This window comes from Clinocottus analis, unplaced genomic scaffold (assembly GCF_023055335.1).
Source record: "Clinocottus analis isolate CAN_PGR_092001 unplaced genomic scaffold, fCliAna1.0.p SCAF_19, whole genome shotgun sequence".
Taxonomy (NCBI): Eukaryota; Metazoa; Chordata; class Actinopteri; order Perciformes; family Cottidae; genus Clinocottus; species Clinocottus analis.
In genome coordinates, this window is record NW_027175920.1 from 397,001 (window position 1) to 420,000 (window position 23,000).

The 23,000-nt window shown below is 48.2% G+C and overlaps 3 protein-coding genes across 9 annotated transcripts in view; 1 reads left to right on the forward strand and 2 right to left on the reverse strand.

Annotated features, from left to right (window-relative positions):
- LOC137789351 (rho GTPase-activating protein 44-like) overlaps window positions 1-6,587 on the reverse strand; it is a 46,729-nt gene extending 40,142 nt beyond the window's left edge. For all 7 annotated transcript variants that reach the window (XM_068582829.1, XM_068582833.1, XM_068582830.1 and 4 more), the window contains exon 1: window positions 6,297-6,587. In XM_068582829.1, coding sequence (XP_068438930.1) covers window positions 6,297-6,349 — 53 coding nt within the window. In that variant the 5' untranslated portion in view covers window positions 6,350-6,587. The remainder of the gene's footprint in view (window positions 1-6,296) is intronic.
- A 1,734-nt stretch (window positions 6,588-8,321) lies between these two features.
- Window positions 8,322-13,469, forward strand: stx4 (syntaxin 4). The gene is made up of 10 exons (XM_068583743.1): window positions 8,322-8,510; window positions 9,124-9,228; window positions 9,462-9,561; window positions 9,653-9,727; window positions 9,797-9,867; window positions 9,940-10,048; window positions 10,410-10,483; window positions 11,380-11,517; window positions 11,621-11,731; window positions 12,282-13,469. The coding sequence occupies exons 1-10, from the start codon at window positions 8,481-8,483 to the stop codon at window positions 12,360-12,362; spliced, it is 894 nt and encodes a 297-aa protein (XP_068439844.1). The 5' UTR covers window positions 8,322-8,480; the 3' UTR covers window positions 12,363-13,469.
- Window positions 13,470-13,775: 306 nt separating this feature from the next.
- The window catches only part of srcap (Snf2-related CREBBP activator protein), a 28,811-nt gene continuing 19,586 nt past the window's right edge, over window positions 13,776-23,000 (reverse strand). Inside the window, exons 26-33 of the mRNA XM_068583741.1 lie at window positions 22,700-22,902; window positions 22,023-22,192; window positions 21,741-21,937; window positions 20,875-20,989; window positions 20,441-20,566; window positions 20,115-20,291; window positions 19,916-19,999; window positions 13,776-19,786 (exon numbers count right to left, since the gene is read on the reverse strand). Coding sequence (XP_068439842.1) covers window positions 15,122-19,786; window positions 19,916-19,999; window positions 20,115-20,291; window positions 20,441-20,566; window positions 20,875-20,989; window positions 21,741-21,937; window positions 22,023-22,192; window positions 22,700-22,902 — 5,737 coding nt within the window. The 3' untranslated portion in view covers window positions 13,776-15,121. The remainder of the gene's footprint in view (window positions 19,787-19,915; window positions 20,000-20,114; window positions 20,292-20,440; window positions 20,567-20,874; window positions 20,990-21,740; window positions 21,938-22,022; window positions 22,193-22,699; window positions 22,903-23,000) is intronic.

The window sequence follows — 23,000 nt, forward strand, 5'->3', positions numbered from 1 at the left end:
AAAAGGTGCAGTTCACCCCAAAATAACATAAAAATATGTATTTTTACTATTTATCGGTCTAGGTTAAAAAACAATGAACACAAGTAGGACTGAGGAGGAGACCCTAACAGCTGTCAATCACCTTGTAGCCCCGCCCCCTAAAGCGTCCCTGTTTGACTCTAACAGACAATAATGACATCACGCTGTGTTTAAGAAGATGGAAACTAGAGATTGAGACATAAACTCATGTTTACAATGTTTACTGAGGGAATACATCAAGAGAGAAGTAGAGTCACTTATATAGACTTCTATACAACATTGATAAAAAAAAAAACTTCTACACATAATCACACAAAAGCACCATTTTAATCTTGTGTTTACCAGAAAAAAACTTTAAAAAAATGACTTATCAGCTCAAGACATCTCAGTCGCCTAAGACCAAAACCACAAACTAGTTGACCAACCAAAAATGGGCCTATTTCCGCTAAACTGTTCCTTTAATATTGTGTAATATTTCCTCTCATCCCTCCATCAGGCTGCTAGCGTCTCCCATAGACTCATAATCACAGTGAAGCTAACAGAGAAGGGTCAGCTGCTAGCAGGAACTCCTCATTAACAGACTCTCATTGTGATTAACGAGGACGACTCGGACAGGTGGGTGAGCCACATAGACACACACACACACACACACACACACACACACACACACACACACACACACACACACACACACACAGTGGCGCCTCTAACGATGCTCATAATAAAACCCCTCCCACCCGCTGTGTGACTCAGCGAGGGGTGCATAAAACATAAAGTCATCCAGCTTATAGTCCGGTCCCTCCTTCATCCTGAGCATTAACACTGAAATATGTAATTCCCCTCCCAGGACAGCATTATTCACGCTGTATTGGGCGTAAAATAGGCCTGGCTATGAATACTAATCACGTTCCAGATAAAGGCCAATCAATTATCAAATCCGGGGGATGTTGTTGGAATTAGCGCACGCATTCAGCTCCATGTTTGACAAATGGGTTCATTATCTTCCAGCCGGATGGTCCGGCAGTCGAGGGGAGTAACGCTCTCGCATAATTTATGTCCCCCCCGCCCTCTGATGGAGCCATTTGTACTATTCTGATGTATTTATACTCCCGACTCTGGCTCCAAGAGCAAAACAGTGGAGGCGCAGCACATGATGGGATGTCAACGGGGTCAAGACAACAGAGAGGGCAAAGGGACGTGCAGGAGGTCAAGAGGTCAGGGAGGGCCTGTTGAGGGCCTGTTGAGGGCCTGTTGAGGGCCACGAGGGGCTGAAAACCCACAAAACAGACACGCAGGCTGAATCCAAATGTCTGAGGACTTCCAACGCGCACAATCGATCCAAGTCGGCTTGTAATGTTGCAGATAACGACGACTGTACGATGCAAAAATAAAAGAAATTATTTTGATCGATGGCCTTTCTGCCATAGTTTTAATGATTCATTCGTATTGATACGTAGAATCAAGAAGAAGTCGGGTTCCAAGCCGCTACTCCCTTCGGCGTGTTTCCCCGCTGTAGAAAGCTACCGTTGCTGATAGCTCCCTGCTAGCTGCTGCTGCTAGCTCCCAGCTGTAGCAAGCTAGCACTGCTGCTAGCTCTCCACTGCTGCTGCTGCTACTGCCGCCCGCGGCCCCGCTGTCCTAGTCGGGCGTTGAGTAGGAGCTGGTCCCGCTAACATCGGTGAGAACTAGCAGCAGCGCTAGTGGACAGCTAGCAGCATCGCTAGCTGGTTCCAGCGGGGAGCTAGCGGATACATCCACCAAAGGCAGTAGCGGCTTTTAACACAACTTTTACGGTACTTTCTGCACGTTCAAGTTGAGCTCTCTTTCCTGAGCGACGTCAAAGATCTGTGTTGCGAACATTGGAGGCATATCTTCAGCTGCGTTTCGTTTATTTGCGCTGCTTCCTCCGCTTGAATCCCAGGCATCGGACTCATCAAGCAGAGTGACAGACGGGAGCAGAGGATCAGAGGCGCCGCGGGGCGACAAGTCCCGCCTCCCGCCCTCCCGCCGTCACAATATCGAATGAAGCCAAAGCAAACCGCAGCCGCTTTTAATGGAAAAGGATTTACACACAAAAGGTCCTCGGCCTCAGGGTCAGGACCTGTTCCTGCAGCACAGAATAATATGTCAGGTAGGAAACAACAATAATGCAAAAAAATACTGCAGCCATTAGGGGTGCAGGCCTGTTGCTCTCCTCCATCACCGACGCCGGCGGACTGAGCCGTGATAACGGCTGCAGGACTTGGAGCAAATACAAACAATACCTTCTTGTCGCCCGCAGCCTAAATGAAAAAGAAACAATTTCCCAGCGGACGGAGATTAGAAACCCTATTTTTCTCCCCGCCAACCTCTCGTTAATAGATTTCCTTCATGCTTCTTTTTTTTTTTATACATTTTTTATCTCACGCTGACAAACCGGGACAAACATCTATTTTTCTGCTTTCCAGGATGAAACATGTTTTTATTAAAAGAGACTTCTTCCGTCCACAAACCGTGAAGTCGAATTACAAGCCTCTTTTTGCGTTTATCTCACACACACACACACAATAAATGTGAATGAGAGATGTAAAAATACTCTGCAGTAGAAGTGACGGAGCCAAAAGAGGATTACCCCCCCCCCCCTCCTCCTGCCATAACCTTGCTGTGCTCACACAGAGTTACACATTTTCATTCACTCGCACAGTTTACGCAGCATTACGCAGGATTATTGGTGCAGGCGGACCGTTTCGGAGATGAATCTGGCTGTCTGAACCTCTCTTGACCTATATCCTTTAACTGGAGCAATGCAGCAGCGGCGGCGACGGCGGCGTCCTGAAGCGAGACGCTTCATTAGTTTCGGGATGCTCACGCTGCCTGCAGAGAGTAAAACACTATAAAGAAGACAGATGGCCGTCTTAGCGAGCTGCAAAACGTCGCTCCGGTGCTAAAGAAAGGCAGAGAAAACCGATAAAGCGCTTAAATGTTCCCCCAAAACTTTTCCATTTCATTCCCCCCGGCCCCGAGATGAGTTCAATACACCTCGGGATGAACTACATATTATTTGGGGATTTACTGAACACCAAGTGGGCGCAGTGAGATAAATGATATGATAACGTGAAACCGGATCGCTGCATGCAAAGACTGCAGAGAGATGTTTCTGATGCAGGATCATGACTATTTACACTCTGGCAGGTGTCTTCTATACAACCAGGGGAGTCGCCCCCTGGTGGTCAGGAGAGAGAATGCAGCATCAACACATGAAGCAGAGACTTCTATACAACCACAGGAGTCGCCCCCTGGTGGTCAGGAGAGAGAATGCAGCTTCTTCATTTGTTTGCGTGCATCTCAAATCAATCAGTTGCTGTTTATGAATTCTTTATAAGCTGGAAGAGTCGATAGCATTTCCTCTCAGTGTCGTTTTCCCTCCATCTTGCTTCAGCCATCAGCCGGACACATCTCGTAAACAAGCGTAGTAAGAGTGTTTGATGTCGATTCAGGGTATGATTTACATTTTCTTTCTCATTATTATTCACCCAGGATCTTCCTCGACGCCATGAAATCTGGTGCAACACTTATTTCTTCACCTGGTTCAACGAATATTAAAGGATCCTGACTGATCACACCTGCAACTGACTGTGCTCTGGTCTTGTGTTGTTTATTATTCCTGACCCTGTGAGACATCAGGAACCTGCAACCTGCGACACGGATCCAGGTGACGGCGGGCCGCCAAGGTCACGGAGGGAATATCACCAATTATACCTGCGCGGCCGGCGGTTAGAGTCTCCAGGTTTTCTAAATGTGACTAATTGCCCCGGCTGTTCTGCTTCTTATGATACAGGTTACAACTCATTACCGGGATGTTCCGCCTCGCCGGGCCCCGGTGCTCCGGCTCAGAGGAGGGGAATTAAAGCAAGCACACACACACACACACACACACACACACACACACACACACACACACACACACACACACACACACAGATGGTTTGTGTACTTACAAATAATTGGTTGTTTTTTATCTGTTGGAGTGCATTACAGCTTTTGTCCCTTCCAGCTCCAGGAGAGAGAGAGAGAGAGAGAGAGGCACAATTCCAGTATTTTTTTTTTCATTTAGTATTTTTGTATTAATGGGTAAATGTCCTCGAGGGGTTTCTGATACCTCTGCAGTAGTACACACTCTGCTGGGCATTAGCTTGCAGTAATCCCTTCTCCCATTGATTTGTATCAGCGCCTGCGCCTGCAGTCTGAGTGCGGGGCAGCGAGGCACGAGATAGCTTCAGCAAAAAATCATTTTTGGTGTGCCGACGCACAAACACACAAACAAACAAACAAGGTCAAAGTGCACAACGTGCTGCAAATGCCACCTGTGCTCTGATTCGACGGGAGGGAAGAGAAACACGCCGACAATTCTGTTTGAAAGGTTACGCAACAATTAAACAACAGATCCAATTTGCCAAAGGCGTAGTTGTTGATGTGTGACGCGGAGGTTCCCGTCACCAGGCGAGGGTGGAGTCGACAAATAGAAAAAGACACACAAAGACTTGACAACATATATCGGGAACAAAGCAGCGGCTACACCTTTGACTGTGATTCCTCCCTGAAAACAACTGAATGGCCTGCAGGCAAAACAAAAAAACACGAGTTACTCCTTGATGTAATATAAGAAGCATCTAGAGCTTGTTTTCCCAGCTATGGAAGCCTAAATGGGTCAATGCCCGTTGTGACTATTATTTCGTGAGCCTCAGGTCCCGGCTGAGAGATTAACAAAAGACACACTGATAAGAAGTAAATCACATAAACCTTAAGCACATTAATCTAAAGCATTTCTCACATTTGCATAATATCTGATTGCGGCTTCGTGCACTCAGGATTTACGAGGATTAATCACTTCAACGCTCATCAGCCGTGACGTGTCTCCATGTTTGAAGGGTAAAGCATGTGAGGCGCTAAACAGAAACCTGGACTTCAACTTCCAGGATTGAAAAAAAAATAAATTTAAAAGCCTTTTTTTATGAGCTTGACACCGAGCAGATTCACAAACAATCCTCTGAATTCTCACAATCTGACCTATTGAGTCAAATATAGATTAAACATCAATCAGGAGTTGCGCCAATATATTATTTTGTTGACAGTCACGCATGCAGGAAGTCAGAGAAGGACACTAAAATGCATCACTATGAAGAAAACAGACACATTAACATATTTTTAAACAAGGCCTTTTTTAATCGTAATGTTCCTGCTTCGACTACGAAAGATTATGCAAAAAATATTTAAAATCACCAAAATGTAGCTAGCTCGATCATCGATTTTGTGGAGCGCAGTGTTCTTGCTGGGAGTTAGATGAGAAGATTGATACCACGCACGAGTATTTTTATGCTGAATATGAAGCTGTATTGGAGCCCGGAAACAGGTAGCTTAGCATTAAACCACTAGCTTGGCTAAAATATTAAGCACATTCACAGAGAATTTTTTGTCCTTTAGACAAAAACTTCCACATGATTTTATTTCCAGGTTTAGACAACTGTAATATTTTTTTATTAAATCCAACCCCGCAAAAAATAAAATATATCCTTTGTATATAAAAAAAGATCATAAATATAAATCCATCGTTTTGCCAGTGAAGGAACGGGATGCCATGTTTTATGCCCGCTAACCACTGCGTTCATATCAAACGTCTGTGTCCATCAACGACACACTTCCCTGATTAAAATAATTAAAATAGCCACATGTCCCTGCAGACTTGCCAGTGGCCCCTGGGTGATCTGCACCCAGGGGTGCCCCTGTGGCCCGCATCAGGTCGGTGGGGACCCGCAGCAGCAGCAGGCCTGCTCTTTGGGTACCACGTCCGCTCCCTCCTCATCTGAGTGCGGATACGCTCCTCCCCTGCTGGGCTCAATCAATCACACACACACACACACACACACACACACACACACACACACACACACACACACACACACACACACACGCACACATACACGCACGCACACACACACACACACACACACACACACACACACACACACACACACACACACACTCAATCACTCACACAGTCACACACTGCAACTGTGACCTCCACTGACAGTTAATGCTTTGTGCAAATCAAACCAGCTGAGCAGCAGCAGAACAATAAAATAAATAAATAAATAAAAAAAGAAGCCCCATCGACAGAATGACTGTGAAGCTGGCAGCCGAACACAGCCGACACATTCCTGCTTCGGCTCTTATGAGTCACAGCCGATTATAAATGTATAAAACGTGCGTAATAAACGCGTTTTCGTAAATTCGCCTCTTACCTGCCCACGGTTTGGTTGGCGAGCTGTCTCATTCGGTTGAACTGCTTCTTCATCTTGGGTTTTTCTGCGTTACCACCGGGCGGTTGAGCCACTCCGCATATCTCATTGATAGAATACAGTCGGATCTACGGCAGACGAGGAGGGACAGTCTCTTATAACATCCACGTTTTTAAACATCCAGCGTTTTGAGTTAAAATCCCTTCATTTCAGCGTGTGTGTGCGCGCGCGTGTGTGTGTGTGTGTCCGTCCTCCGCGTCGCTCCGCTGCTCCAGAGATGCTGGACCGATTCCTCCTCGCTCCCTCCCCCCCCACAGCCCCACACCCCCACACTCCCAACACTGACAGCTCGCCGGCGACACGACGCTCTTCAGCGGTGCATTATGGGAAGTGTAGTTTAGTTCAGACATCTCCACAGAGCCACACTGGGCGAGTTCATTATCCTGCAAAGCATTTTTCTCAAAAAATAAAGGACGTTTATGAATACAAAATTTTTGCAAACATTACTTACAACATTATTTACATATAAATGTAGATTTACAAGCAAAAGACCCCTTTTTAGTTCTTGTATTTTATTTTTTAACAGAGCATGTGTTTATCAGAGCAGATACATGCATGTATGTTGTAGCAGCAATAAGAACAATTAAATTTAATTACAATTAAACGTTAAGGGTGGCATAAGACAACGGCCCCCAAAGTGTCCCCATAATTCGCAGGATGATTAAGAAATTAAAAAGATATACCTTTACCCTTTAAGAAGTCTATAAATCCTTCAAAGTATCTGAAAAAGAAAAAAAACTTTAATTGAAAAGCTTGTGTTCACACTGAGGGGTCAAGAGTCTACAGTGATTCATTTGAGGAGGACAATGAGGATTCAAGCAATTTATTCTTTAATTGTCAGATTGAGAAACTGTTTAAGGTCATCAGGGTCCAGCACAAGAATTAAAAGATTTTAATAACCCTGTAAGCTTTGCACAAAAGACAATTAAAACACATAATTGGTGGCTCAGAATCTGCCTATTAATAGACCCTTTGAAACATAATACTAATCATTATTTCTTAAAGCTATACCTTTTTTTAACTGATAATGGTTCTTGATTAAATGAAGAAATAGAGGACATTAAGGTTACAATAATGCGTTTCTGTTCAAACACCATTTAAAATGCTTTATTAAACACTGTAGACTATTTAAAAATGCCAGAGATATTGGCCCATATTATAATAAGTCCATTTATTGCCCAAAAAAAGAAAATGTCAGAACCCTGGATATTCATGAGGACATTGTTACCTCTCCATAAAAGCTTTATTGCTCATCCAGGTGAATTTTCATGGTCAAGTTCAGTCTTGATGACACATTTTAAGAGTAAAGTTATGTCCCAGATATAAAGTGTCACCTACAGAGTTACTGGATGCAAATGTCGTTTGCTTTGTGCAGGCAAACAGCCTCATCTGGTGGCGGCCAGAGTCAGGTAGGAAACTCCTGCATTGTTTGCTCTGCAGCAGCAAAATAAATACAATAAGTAAAATAACTTTACTCTTATAATTTGATATACTAAAAATGTAAAACTTATTATATTGTATTTAACATATCATGTAATATATTGTTTGTGTTACATGGACACAAGGGTGCAAATATACATAAATACAAACAAATACGTGTAAGGATAGTATGCAAGCCCATTTCCGCTACAAAAAAAAGTAGGACAAAAAAAAAAGTCAGAAAAAAAAAAAAAAATTGAAAAAAAAGTATCGACTTTTTTTTTCCGTTGACTTACAAAAAGGCAACACAAAAAAAAAAAAAAAAATATATATATATATATATATATTTTTTTTTTTGGTCCTAATTTTTTTTTGGGGGGGGGGTCCTAATTTTTTTTTGTGTATGTCGGAAATGGGCTTCTATATAAACGAGTTAAATTAATAAACAAAGAACAAGTATCCGAGCTATAATACACATCCGCCCGGTGTCGTTGCGCTCTTCGGCCACAGAGGGCGCCAACGAGTCCACGCCCAACGGTTCGAGAAACACCCGAAGAAGAACTCCTGAAGTTTACTTGTTGAATGACAGCAGATCAGGAGTTTGTCTTTTAAACAGTTTAGTTTCTCTCCTTAAGGAACAAACTCTCACATTTCGGAGCAGTAGCAGCTTCTCCGACATCGTGTCCGACTCCCGGGAACCGAAACAAGATGCGGGACCGAACCAAGGAACTAGGAAACGTGAGTATCTGAGGATGTAGCTTCAGCGCTAGCGCGCTAAACGTTACCGTGAATCCTCGTTTAGCGACTTTACGGGAGATACTGTGAAGCCGAGAGCTCCGTGAAGAGGAAGCGCTGCACACAACGCGTTCACCGTGACGAAGAGGGTCGTTTTACGTGATTAACGGAGACTTTAGCGACACATTAGCCCGCACTTCCGCTCCAGCCCTTTTCTCCTTAAGGATCCACCAGGCCGAGACAGGCTGTCTGTCTGTCTGTCTGTCTGTCTGTTTGTGTTTATTGTGTTGTATATAGATATATAAAGTACATACAAGTTTGATCTTGTTCCTTTATCATAGACACACCTTTATTTATTTATATATATATATTTATTTATATATATATATTTATTTATATATATTTATATATATATATATATATATTTATATATATATATATATATATATATATATATTTATATATATATAAATTTATATATATATTTATATATATATAAATTTATATATATATAAATTTATATATATATAAATTCATATATATATTCCTTTAACATGGACACCTCTTTATATCTTTAATATTTCTTCATATTGTCCTTTTGTCCGTCTCGCCGCAGAATGCAGAAGCGTCCGATGAAGACGAGGAGGGAAAACCTCTGGTGATCAAACCGGGAACGTCTTCAGCCAAAGAGGAGAAGGAGAATTACGCATTCTTTAAAAAGGTTTGTCTTGATACTGATATTAAATCAACATGCACATCCGTTACGATAACGTGGCCTCAAACGTTCTGCAAACAAGAAAGAAGCCAGTTTCAAGTCACCAGAGCAACGTTCTCGTCATAAGGTTGTCTTCTACCTCAAGAGAATCAACTAAAATGATATAAAACAGAGAAAAGCGACACTTTCTCCCATAACACTGAAACCAAAATGTCACTGGATCTGGTCCCGGCTCGTAGGTGAAGGAGATCCACGAGGGTCTGCAGAACCTCAAGAGCATGGTCTCCAACCTGGAGAACAAACAGAAGACGGTGCTCGGGGTGGCGCTGCCCGAGGAGAGTGAGTACGACGCCCGGAGGCCTCGAAGGTCAAACGCAGTGAAGTCAAAGCCGCATGCCGGTCAGTGAAGACGCGTTCTCTCTCCTCTCAGGTATGAAGAAGGAGCTCCAGACGCTGCGAGATGAGATCAAGACGTTGGCGACTCAGATCCAGAGGAAACTCAAGAGTGAGTATCGCCGGGTGACGCGTGAGCTTTAAAGGCTGGACCCCGACTCACCAGCTTCTCTTCCCGCAGGCATCGAACCGAAGAAGGGAGATGACGACGGGAAATACGTCCCCATCAACGCTCGGATGCAGCGGACGCAGGTCGGGCTTCTCATTTCACCGCGCGGAGCTTTTTTATTTCCCTCCGATATTTAACCGTTTGCTCCCCCGCAGCACGGCGTCTTGTCGAAGGAGTTTGTGGAGCTGATGGGTCACTGCAGCACCATCCAGTCCCAGTACCGAGACCGCAACGTGGAGCGCATCCAGAGGCAGCTCAAGATCAGTGAGTGCGCCGGAAACACAGATTTGAGGTTTCGTGGTCGGATGTTCTTCCGTCAGCTGATCGCTTCCTCCTCCGCCTCAGAGGCTCATGACCGCGACCACGTGCCACTTCACTTTCTGACACTTCACTTTCTGACACTTCACTTTCTGACACTTCACTTTCTGACACTTCACTTTCTGACACTTCACTTTCTGACACTTTACTTTCTGTCACTTTACTTAATTGATAATTGATTCATCGTTTAAATCATTTTTCAGGGCAAACTAACAAACATATCATGGTTCTATTAAGAGGATTTGATGTTTTTCTGAGACTTTTTTTTTACTTGGCCCTCCTCCTCTTCCTCCTCTTCCTCCTCCAGCGGGGAACAACGTGACGGACGAGCAGCTGGACTCGATGCTGGAAAGCGGCCAGACGGACGTGTTCACCCAGAACGTGAGTACGAAGCGGGAACACATCGACGCTTTCAGGTTTTTCTTCGAGACACCGACGAGTCTTGAAGTCTAGACGTCTAAAAGTCTGGAGCGGTGACGCTGACCGTCTGCTCTGTTGTCGTCTCTCTAACGCTCGACGTGGACCTCAGAGGTGAGCAAAGACGGGAAACCGATTCTCGCTTCAGTCGCTCGTAGAGAGAAGAGACGCTCCGTCAGGCGGCGGTGGAAAGAGAGTACTTTTTTCTCCCAGCGTTGTAGTTTTGAGTACAACTTTGAGGCACTTCTTTCCCCAAGTGCCTCAATATTCAACTTTTTAACTTAGTTACTCAGGAGATTAAAGCTTCATCAGCCGCAGCGATGGTTTCATTTCAATAATTCTTCAAAGGCTCAAAGAGGTAAAAGCATCCAAAACTTTTCTCTCTACTCGCCTCAACGCTCTGATTACAAACAGAATAAGTGCAGACGTCTTTTTACAAAAGTATAATGCTGTTAGCCAGGTGTCCGCTCCAAAAAAAAGGTTTGAATCTTCAATAAATCTGAATTAAAAGTGAATAAAATCGACTCCTCAGATTCACTTCGTGACACTTTTTTGAGTCCCAATTTTGATGTTGGGACCCACAGCACTCGAGCAGTGAACCGCTGAAGCATCAGCACGAACAGATGTTTATGGATTCATGTGATGAATGCAATTCAAAGTAATTTATTGTAAATACTTGTAATCCAGATACATTAACTGAAGATACTTTGGTCCCCTGGAGTATTTTTCTGGGTACTTTCGTGGGGTAAAAGAGTACTTCTTCCACCGCTGCTCGTAGATGAACCTCGCCCCTCATGATGTTTCTCTCTCGGTTACGTTTTCTAACCCGCTGACGCAAAGCGCCTCGCTGTGCCGCTCAGATCCTGATCGACGCCCAGGCCACCAAGCAGGCGCTGAACGAGATCGAGTCCCGACACGACGAGATCCTGAAGCTGGAGCAGAGCATCCGAGACCTGCACGAGATGTTCCAGTACCTGGCCATGGAGGTGGAGGCGCAGGTGAAGAGGCTCGTCGGGGGGGCGGTGGGTGGGAAGTGTGGGACGAGCGTCCGGTCCTGATCCCTGTCTCCCCCCTTTTCCTCCCCCTCATCCTCCTCCGCAGGGCGAGATGGTGAACCAGATCGAAAACAACATCAAACAGTCGTCCAACTACGTGGAGAAGGCGAAGGAGGACACGAAAAAGGCGGTCACGCATCAGCGGAGCGCACGCAAGGTACCTTTTTCTTTTTTAACGCGTACCGGCCCTTTAAAAGCCTTGGTTCTCAAACTGTGGGGCGCGCCCCTCTAGAGGGGCGTGGAGGTATTACAGGTGGGGCGCAGTGGGAAATGCAGAATCTTTTATTTTGTTATAATCCTTTATTAACACACACAGAACTTCATTCACATTGTTCTAACAAAGTGATCGTATATTTGTTTTTGTCTGATGGAGCGATTTTCTTGATTAAAATGTATTCTATTGGAAAAACATACAAATTCAGCATGAACCGTTTGAAGCATTCCTTTTTAATATTTGTGAATAAACGTTCTGCAGCTCCTCCCTGAAACGTTGCATGATATTTCACGATGCCTTCAAAGTTGAACCTGAATGCCGTAAAAGTCGGGTTACAAGCCGCTATTACTTTCAGTGGGTGTCCCCGCTATAGCAAGCTAGCGGAGAGCTAGCAAGGAACTAGCGTGGACACCCACTGAAGGAATTAGCAGCTTGTAACCCGACTTTTACGATAATAATTCTCATTCGTTAATGTTTTTTTTTTTTTTTGCAGAAGAAGTTGTGGATAGCGATCTGTTTGGCCATCCTCCTCCTCATCCTCGTCATCTCGTTGGTCACCGCCTTCCTCCCCTAACGCCGGCCCGGGCCGGTGGGAGCTGTCGACTCCTCCAAGAAAAATGAAGACAAAAAAAAAATCCACTTTTCATGTAAATAATTTCATCCCACTGGACGTACGGGTGAAGTCATCATCGCTCCCTCTGCTTCTCCTCTCCCTCTGTTTGTTTTAAAGAAGAAATGTGCTTTTTACTCATGAATGACTACAATCTCGCCTGCATTTCTACTTCCTCTCGAGAGGTCGTGCTGCTGGTTTATGATCCTTCCTCCTTGCCTCCCTCCCTTTTTCCTCCGTCAGATCCTGATCTGCAAAACAACTTGCAGCGCTTCTTCCCCTCCGTAATAAAAGAGAATAAAGAGGAACCGAGCGGCCTTGAGCAAAGCACAACGCAGTATTGAAACCCGATCGTACTGTCCTCAGGAAACCTAGCGCTGATTCTTGTTACGTTGACGTTTCTGGATGAATTTAGAGGCGCGAATAACAATTTTAATAGAGAAGCCTTTTCTTTTTACAGGCAGAGAGACTAATATAATTGTACATAACCTTATATTGCTGGTGATCGACATTCTTTGTGCATTTTTTTTTATTGTAAAACTTGAAAGATGTTTCAAACTGCCGACACGGAACAAATGTAAATATTCTTTTTTTTTTTGTTGGAGTTTTGAAATAATCCAGCCCCTCTTTTATTTCACGTCTCAGCAGTTCAAAGCCCACTTTTATGTCCCGTGTTTGTATTTATGAATTAAAAAACACTGAGCTGCTGCAGCCACACATCATGAAACCTTTATATTTTATCCCAACGCGGTGCCTTCTCTCCTCCCGCGACACCGTCAAGAAGAGACGGAGCGACTTTAGTTTTATTCAGGCAGCGGTGTTGCACATTTACTCTCATATAGTTTTTTTCTCCACGTTTGTCACATTGTGCGACGTCCGTCTCGCTCGTTTAGTGAATAAAGTTTAATTCTGAAGTGGCGTTTAGCAGCCAGGGAGCAGATCCACGCAGACGACGCGGCACATCAGGCAAGAAAAATAAACCGAAAACGGTTCGTTTCAAAGGGAAAGTAAAAAGTTGACTAAGCATTTAATTTTAACAGATGTTTTTAAATAAAATACCGTCTTGTTTCATTATTCTCTGTCTTGCATCGTCATCAGTTTAACTGTTACAGACATTTGAGAAGTTTCCACCTTCACAGTATTTTTTAGTTTTTTTTTTCCACTATTAAAGAATTCAACACAATGAAAAAAACTAATTTTTGGTCTTTTTATTCAACTGTAATTGTCTTAATTTTTCAAGTAAAACAATGTGGAATTACAAGGGATCAAAGGAATGCAACAAATGAAGAGACAAATGAAAAATAAGACCATCACCATAAACTACCCGCCCCCCAAAACATCAGCGTCGACAAGTCTAATCTGGAACTGAGCCAGTCATTTTATTCACAAGTTTCCTTTTTTATTACATGAAGTGATAGTGACAACAAAAACAAAACAGGTGAAAAATAAACATTAATTTGGTAGCACTGCTGCACAGGGTGCTTTTCTTGATGTTCTCTGGAGTATCTTAGTTTGTTTTCTTAGTATGTAGAGATCAACACCCGGCTTCAGGTGCTTCAAAAGGCAATCTGGAGGTTCAAACCCACGTGGCCAAAGAGGCACTCTTAAATTTCAACATTTACTTGCCCTTTTTCGATATAAATACAAGACAAAGTGGACCGTGTGACTATAACTGCTTTTGGGGGAAGATTAGGACTGAAGGTCTGTGGTCAGGAGCAGAAAACAAAAAAGATGTTTCAAGACAATTTGCAACTTCAATTCATACATTTTGAAAGGGTAGAGATGCATCGTGAGGTACCAGGAACCGTTTAAAGTTGATGTATAAAAAAAAACAAAAACGTATTACTACACCACAATGTACTCCAACGCAGAGGGCCACAATATCAGATGTGCAAATGAGAAATGCAAGGCTGGATTCAAAAAGTAATCCAATGAACAGAAACTGAACCGACATGACAAAAAAAAAAAAAAGATTTGGGGGGAGGGGCAAGCAAAAAAAGACGAGCTCCAGCATAGTGCAGCAAAGATCACATTGACAGATCTGGTCTCCTCCTAAATACCCTGGAAGAAATAATAAAATATGCATAACTTATCGACTGACTACAAAAGGAACGATAGTCAGGGCAGCTGACCAATTTTTTTTTCTTCAAAAAAAAACAAAAACAAACGCTCTAAAACCTCCAACTTACAATACAACTGGTCACTCGTACGATTTTTAATGTCACACGGATGACTTTGTCGCTTACGAGCCCGATAGGGGGCGCCGTCTGGACCCTAGCGTTAACACAGAGGAGCCCAGTGTTCCAGTCTTTAATGATTACAGTACATAATGTCAACTAACAACGTCTTCCTTTGCACCTCTTTGTCCTCCCCTCCCCCTAAAAAGTCCCAGTGGTGAATTTGTCCACTGTGCCGACTCTCACCAACAGGGGGCGCCACCTTTTTTTTTTTTTGAATTTTACTTTTTTTTGTTTTAACCCGACGTCCCTGAGCCTTCCCCTGGTGGCCGAGCTGGTGGGAGGACCGGCTCCAGTCGGAGAGGGCGAGGGCTCCAAGAGGCCGGTCGCCGTCTCGTGCAGCACTCGGTCCGTTGAGAGCGCACACGAAGCAGCAACCTCGGGGAGGTTCGTGATAAGCTCTCTGTAACGTGCTCTGCGACGGCACTCGCGCCTCTTCCGTTTTGCTTTTGTCGTTTCTTTAAACCCCGCTTTTTGGCACTCGGATCATGTCTTGCTGTGTCGGTGTTGCCCGGATGAGGAGCGCGTGCTGGCGGCCGGCGAGCGGGCCTGCACGGCGGCGAGCGCGGCGACGCTCCGCAGCACCCGGTCCGGCGTTCCCTCCGTCCCCGAGCCGCTGGTCGCCGCCGCAGCCGCCTCCTGCGAGAGCTTATGCGACCTCCTGTCCCGCCGGCTGGCCCGGTGCTGCCGGCTCTCGGACCGGCTGCGGCCGCCGCGCTCGCTGTGCTCGGTGTTCTGCGAGCTGATGCTGTGCGTGCGTTGGCTGCTGTTGCTGCTGCTGCTGCTGCGGCTCCGGCTGCCGTCGCTGCTCATGCTGCTGCAGGCGCTGTGGCCGCGGGACGACGGCGGCTGCGGCTGCACCTCGGCCTCGCCCTCCTTCGGCCCCGACGACTTCCTGCCCCCCCGGTCTTCCCCTCGGCACCGCCGGTGCTCCAAATCCATGGGCGGCACCAGCGAGCCGGGGCATTGCCGGGTGGAGCGGGAGGCTGGGCGGCTCGCCGGATTGGCCGTCGAGGGTTTGCTGCCGCCACTTTTATTGTTGGTGAGATTAACGGAGTTACTCGGAGGGGAGGCGGGCACAGTTTTGCTTTTGGGCTTCTGGTTCTTGTCGGAGGCCTTCGCTGCGGAGTCCCTTCGAGGGGTGTGTCCGGGGGTGTCCACCCTGCCTTTCATCGCCAGGAGCTTGGCCGCCGCGTTGAGTGCAGAGCACCTTTTCCCCAGAACCTCGGGCTCCGGCGGCAGCGAGGGCGCGCTGTTCGTCTGGGCTTTGCCGTCTTGCGAAGGCCAAGACTTCCTGGCGACGGACGACGCGTCGCTGCCAGACTCTCCGCCCGTGGACGCGTTGGCGTTGTTCGAGGGGTTTCTGCCGGAGCCGCCGCCGCGCGTGGACTTCTTCTTTCCTTGCCGGCCGTTGCCCTCCTGATCCTGCAGCCCGCGCTTCGCCGAGCGAGTCAAGCGGCGCTCCTTCCTGCTCTCGCCGCGGTCGGAGCCCGAGGACGAGGAGGAAGACCTGGAGCGGCCCCGAGAGGAGGCGAGCTCCTCGCCTTCCTCTCCCTTCTCCCCGCCGGCGTCGTTCTCCTCCTCCTCATCCTCTTCCTTGCCCGTTTCCGAGGTGACGTCCATTCGCCTCTTCTTGACGGGGAGTCGGTTCTCGTACGTTCTCTTGTGGTGGGCGTGGCGAGTGAGCGTCGAGGTCGAGCACCCAGAGGACGACGACGAGGAGCGAGTAGACTCCTGGCTACTCTGGCGACTGAGAGGCCTCTTCTGGATTGGAGACGTCTGCTCTTGGGTGGTGTTCTCCACCTTCTGTTGCTTGGCTTCTTCTTTCTGAGGGGGAGCTGCAGGCGGCGCTTCTCCGCTTGCTCCCTCCCTTCCTGAGTCAAGGTCTTTGGTCTCCGATGGACTCTCCACCTTTCTTCTTTTAGGCAGTGACTTGCACATGTCCTCTTTGTCGTCGTCGCCCTCCTTGCTAGTCCTCTCGCCATCCTCCACAGCATCTACTTCCATTTCTGTCCCCGTGTCCAGGTCACCTTTAGACACAGATACCTTCTGCACGGGCTCTAAAGTTAGTTTGGCAGGTGAACCACTAGAGGAAGCAGACGTGGACGTCGGGGCCAAGGCCTCTGTCGGCGCCGGTGGTGTAGACACATCACAGGAGGCAGAGCTTTGCACTTGCAGGGGAATTTCTACAGAAGCTTGTGTGGTGGGACCCGGAGGAACGGCTTTGGTTGAGGCGGCTGCGGTAGCTGCTACCGACACAGGGGAAGGTGCAGTAGCTGCTACCGACACAGGGGAAGGTGCAGTAGCGGGTACTGACACAGGGAAGGGTGCGGTAGCTTCTAATGACACAAGGGAGGCTGCGGTAGAGGTCGCAACTGCAGTGGACTTTTCTGGGGACGACGTAGTTGTGGTAGTGACTGTCGGCAATGGATTTGGTGTAGACGTTGTCTCGAGCGGTGGGATCGTGACAGTCTTTTCTGCAGTTGTGTGTTCTTTGGAAGGGGCTGCTGCCGCTACAGGGATCGTCTCTTGGACTTTCTCTGCTGGGGGAGATTCAGTTCCTGTAACCGTCTTGGCCTCGGTTGTGGCAGTTGCACTGGCAGACGTTGCCGTTGGGGAAGGACTGCAGGTCGGGGTCGGGACAGGACAAGGTTTTGCAGAGGACTCGGCGGCCACCGGAGCAGCCAATTCCTGTCCGCGTGTGGCCGCTTGAGCTGCTGCAACCGGTTTGGTGGTTGTCACATTAGTCCTTGCTTGGTTTGGAGAAGATGCGACAGTTCTCGCAGCAGATAACGAGACTGTTGCTGCTGTAGAAGCAGACAGGGTTGGACTTGCAGCACGGACGGTGCTAGAGTCAGTCGGATTAGCTGGGGTTGTTTCTACGGTTGTTGCGGCGGTGGGGCAAGACGTTGAGGTCGGCGAAGCTGCGGGGGGAAGCTTCCGGGTGGCAGCTGGAGCAGAGGTAACGATAGCTGGAGTAGGTGTCGGAGAAGGCGAAGACACAGCAGAGGCTTTCGGTAAATCCTTCGCAGCAGCAGCAGTAGTTTTAGTTGTGACTGATTTCACTGTAGTGGTGACTGCTGGCGCAACGCCGACTGCGTGGGATAATACGCTCGTAGCAATCGTCAAGGCAGGGGCCGATGCCGGAACTGCGTCGACGGGCACGGGGGAAGATGACGCGGTCAATGGAGTGGCGACAACTGTGGGCACATTGTGTGGTCCCATCGCCTTCCCAGTTGTAGAGACTGAAGGTTTTGGTTCTACCGGCGTCGTAGAAGCTGTGGAAACGACGAGTGTCGGTTGTACACCGGCGGGAGTTGATGCGACGGTGCCGGCGAGCGGCAACGGCGCTGTAGGAGTGGCTGGGATAACGGCAGGAGGCGTAGAAACGGGACAGGACACCTCGGTTAATGCTGCGTTTGGACTTTCAGCCGAGGCCGGAGCAGAACTCGCGCACTGGGCCGATGTGGAGGCCACAGCAGCAAGGGGTGAAGGTGCGATGGGTACTCGCACTGAAGCTTCATCTGTCGTTGAGGGGCATGGAGCTGGATTTGGAGTCGGGGTCGAAACCTCAGTCTTAGTGTCCGTTTCCTCAGCTTTGGTAGACTGGGAGGCCCGACTTGTAGTGTCAACAGCAGCAGCTTTCGGGGTCTCTGACTTGTTCGTTGACGGAGGCGTCGGCTCTGTGCGAGATTCAGGTTTTGATACATCGGACACACCGGCGGCAGCGGCGGCGGTCTCATTTTTAGAGTTCTGTCCTTCACCGGCGGTCTCCGCCGTGGTCGTGGAGTCTTTGCGAGGACGGCCCCGCTTACGTTTTGGGGAGAGCGGCGGGTTCCCTTCCTCGCTCGGCGAGGTAGACTGCGGGGACGGGAACACCGGGTTGTCGGGTGTAGCCAGCCGAGGGGGCGTCTTAGGGGGCCGGCCCCTCTTTCTTTTCAAAGGCGTCACCAGAGAATTGGACTCTGTGGCGTCTTTGCCTGGCGGCGGGTTTTCAGTTTTCCTGGACTGGCTCCACCCCCTCCCTCGGCCCAGATGGTGCTGCTGCTCTCCCAGCTGAGCCGCCATGCGGGACTCTGTTTCCAACCTGCGCCGCACGGGGAGATTTCTCAGCACGGGCATGTCCGGAGACAGATGGGGCGGAGAATACGGAGGGTAGCTTCTGACAGGCGGCGGCGGGTGCACAGCCGGACTCGAGTCCTGGTCCTGAGGAGATTTGGAAACGGCCCCTTTGGTCTTGCCGTCGGGGCTCGGCGCCTTGTTGTCTTTGTTGGTTTCGGCCGCGACGGCCCCGGCGGCGTTCTCCTCCGCGGGCGCCTCCTCCGAAGAAGCTGCTCCGCCTCCGGTGCCGCTCCCCCGCCGCCTCCTCTTCTTCGGCTCCTTCTCCTCCACCACCGTGACTAGCCGCCCCGGGAGCTTCCGCAGGACTTTAGCCGACGGGCAGTCCTCCACGAGGCCCCGCAGGACTTCACCGTCTGCCGACTGGCGCTTACGAGGCGACCGGGAGCTGGTGGAGGGCGGCGACATGGCGCTGTGGTCTTTGCCGGCGGCTTCGTCGTCTTTTGCCGGATTGTTGTCCGCTGGGCAGCCGGATTCCGGCGGCGTCTCGGACGCCTTCCTCTCGTTCTCCCCGTCTTTGTCGTCTCTGCAGGTTTTGGGGGTCTTGCCGTCAGGCTGCTGTTTCCCTCCGGCGGCGGGAGAGGTCGTCGGAGGGGAAGGCACTGGACTGGCGTGGGAGCGGTTTGGCAGAGTCCTGGTTTTAACCGTCTGGGGATCTCTGACGGGTGAAGATTTGGTGGAATCTTGAAGCCTGGTCGACGCCGAGGTTTTCTGGAGGTCCGTGGGCGACACGGCGCTGGCGTCTTTGGCGGCGCCTCGTCCTCTCAGACCGCACCGGAGCCTTTCGGGCACTTCTCTCGCTGGCTCCGGCTCGGTTTCGGGCGAGGCCCCGCGCAGACGGCCGCTAGTCCTCGTGGAGGTGACGACCTTGTCCTTGTCCTTGGGTTTACGGCCACGCCGGGCCGGCTGACTCGGCTCCGCAGAGGCCGGCGCTGCCAAAGGGTCGTCCTCGTCCTCGCCGGATGAAGCGTGGAGCTTCAGGGCTTCTTCCTTGGCCTGGTCGAGGCCCTTCCTGGCGGCCTCCACTTGTTCCTAAACACACACCGGCAGAACAAAGTTAAACATTGTCTTTAGGTCTTGTTTCTTTAGGAATACAGGATTTGAAAAAGCACCTAAAAGGGCCGTTTAAAACTAAGCAACCAGGGGAAGTCGTGCCGTTACCTCAGCCTGCTTCAGCTCCTCTTTGCACACGTCTTCCAGCGAAGCTTCCAGGAAGTTCATAGCGTAGCGTTCGATGGGAGTGAGCTAGAGACGGGCAGAGCATGTGGAGGGTTAACGGAGCATAAAATCAGCTCTGTGGATATGATGCAGCAGGAATATCTTCCCCCAGCTTCACCGACAACAAAGCAGTGTCACTCACCTGCTCCACCAGAGCCGCGATTTCCTGCTCGGCCTTGGAGAGCTCCTCCACCTCCTCCTGGTCCCCTCCGTCATCCAGCGGGATGTTCTCGTTGAACTCCGCCAGCTCCGCCACCTGCTCCGCTTTGGCCTGGGAGGCGGCCACGATGTCCTCCTCGTCCTCGGCTCGACACAGAGCCTGCGAGAGTCGGTTCAAGACGGTCAAGCTCACTTATACACACAAAGCACAGACTTCTATACAACCAGAGGAGTTTACCCCCTAGTGGTCAGGAGAGAGAATGCAGCTTTAAGGACACTTTAAATATAATTTCCAGTGAAGCGCCTCACCTGCTCCAGGATGGTGGTGCTGTGTTTGTTGCCCGTCTCCTCCTCCTCGACTTGCGGCACCGTCAGCTCCAACGCCATCTCCCTCTTCTCCCCCTCAGTCATATCGAACAGGTCTCGGATGGTTTGCTGAGGAAAACGGTGAAGAAAGACACGCGTTCAGCTCAGGGAAACACTCCTCTGTCATTAAAACAAGGTGCTGCTTGAGCGGCTTGATGCTGAGACGTTAACACACCCGACAAGAGCCGTCATGCTAACGCTGCCATTCACTCAATGGATTAATTAGAGAAGTGTTTCAACGTCAGTGTACTTCAAAAACGGTGTGACTAAAATCGTAGATCTGAACATATTTAATGAAAGGGGACGAGGGGAAAACATGTGGTTTTATAAATTGGGGTATTATGGTAAAACAAAGTGTGCAAAGTGTAAATTCGGACCTGTTTGAAGAAGGCCGTGGTGAAGTTTCCTCCCTCGATGGCCATATCTCCCAGGAGCCTCTTCTGATTGGCTTTCTTCAAGATGTTCTCCTCCACTGTTCGCTCGCTGATCAGCCTGAAGAGGAAAAAGAGGAAGAAGAGGAACACAATATGTTGAAATCACAATCGCACAATTACAGAATCTAACCACTTTTCTGTGGTTAACACTTTTCACTTCCTGTTCGATCATGTGTTTAAATGTCAAAATGAAAGTGACGAGAATATTGCATACACATTTGGACTTTAATCCAAATTTCAATGACTTTGTACCACATTTTCATGACTTTTAACCAAATTTTTTTATGACTTAACCAAATTTTCATGCAATTGAACCAATTTTCATAAAATTTAACCACTTGATCATAACTTTGAACCACATTTCAATGACTTTAAACCAAATTTCATTGACTTTACACACACATTTCACTACATGCTTGCTCATGGACATTTGGTTCAAACAGTAAAAAGTGATCAAATGTAGTATTTAAACTAACAATGAGGATTCAAAGCATACAGTAAACCTTAAATGACTCAAATGAATGAGAGACAATAGTTTGATAAAAAGAATAAACATTTATATAGATGCCTGTATGTATGCTGCTGATGTTTTGAGCCTCTTTCTTTTAAAAGCAGATTCATTATTTATAACTAAATGATCGTCATGAACACATGAATGTAACACATTTACACCACTTTTACACAACTTTTGGAGTTTTCCAAAAGTTTCCAGGCCTGGAAATAAGCATTTCTAAACGACTTTTCCAGGTTTTCCATGACGTAAGAACCCTAATATTAAAAGAAGGTTTTGCCTCCTTCCTCCTCGTCACCTGTAGATGTGCACGTCTCTGGTCTGGCCGATCCGGTGGCAGCGGTCCTGCGCCTGCGCGTCCATGGTGGGGTTCCAGTCGCTGTCGTAGAACACCACCGTGTCGGCGCCCGTCAGGTTGACGCCGACGCCGCCGCTGCGCGTCGACAAGATGAAGCAGAAGATGCGGCGGTCTGCGTTGAAGCGCTCCATGAGCGACTGGAGGAGACGAGAGGAGAGACGCGGAGGTCAAGCACGAGGTCAAAAAACACGTTTACATCTTCACCGCCTCCGTCACACCGACCTGTCTCATCTCCACCCGCGTGCTGCCGTCCAGGCGGAGGTAGATGTGTCCGTGGTAGTTGAGGAACTGCTCCAGCACGTCCAGCATTCGCGTCATCTGGGTGAAGATCAACACCCGGTGGCCTCCGGTCTTCAGCTTCCGCAGCAGCGTGTGCAGCGTCTGCAGCTTCCCTGCACGCGGAGAGGGCAACATCGTTTAAGAAAAACACAAAAACGAAGAGGAGAGAATTGGTTTTTAGGTGATTTCACGAAACTAAAAGATGAAAGCATCTAAGGAGGAAACTTATGTGTATTGATAAAGAATAATTAGACGGTTGTCTGCTATTTAAGGAAGCCTTGAGAGGCAAACGACGAGGAAAAACATGTCCAAGACTAAAGGTTTTCTCTCCTCTGTTTATGAATTAAGACCAGATTATTTTTCCCTCATTACAGTACTTGCTAAATATGTTTTTGTTGAGTGCATGGAGAAATTAAACCTTCCCTGGAAGAGAACATGAATGTTTTTAGTGCTCGTATAGCATGAAGTTATGGTTCACTGCAGCCTCTAGTGGCCAGAATGTGTATTACAACAACAAACACTTCAAAACAGAAAAAAAGAACTTCACCTCCCAAAATAAAAACTCAATAATCTTACTTTTTCATCAACAGCTAAACACAAAAAGCCTCCCGACGTCTTACCGCAGTCGTACTGGATGAGCCTGAGGTCGGGGAACAGCGTCCTCATGTAGCACTGGATGCGATGGAGGCAGCGAGTACGCGGGGTGACCTGAGTCGCCAGCAGCGAGGAGAAGACCGCCTGCTTGTGGGTCAGAGACGGAGGAGGGTGGCAGCTGTGCATGGAGATCTGAGGAGCCGCCACCGGGGGGATCGCAAACGTAAACCTGAGAAAGAAGAGCACAATGGACATTTAACCGGCAAGACACAAAACCTTTACTCTGAGTGAAAGACCAGAAGCCTGAAACCCAGCAGGCGGGACTGA

What these genes read in the sequence shown, in the direction of transcription:
- stx4 (XM_068583743.1), top strand. Translation starts at nt 8,481, where the DNA reads ATGCGGGACCGAACCAAGGAACTAGGAAAC. An exon ending in GAACCAAGGAACTAGGAAAC is followed by an intron (nt 8,511 to 9,123) that starts GTGAGTATCTGA and finishes GTCTCGCCGCAG; the next exon opens with AATGCAGAAGCGTCCGATGA. An exon ending in GATCCAGAGGAAACTCAAGA is followed by an intron (nt 9,728 to 9,796) that starts GTGAGTATCGCC and finishes CTCTTCCCGCAG; the next exon opens with GCATCGAACCGAAGAAGGGA.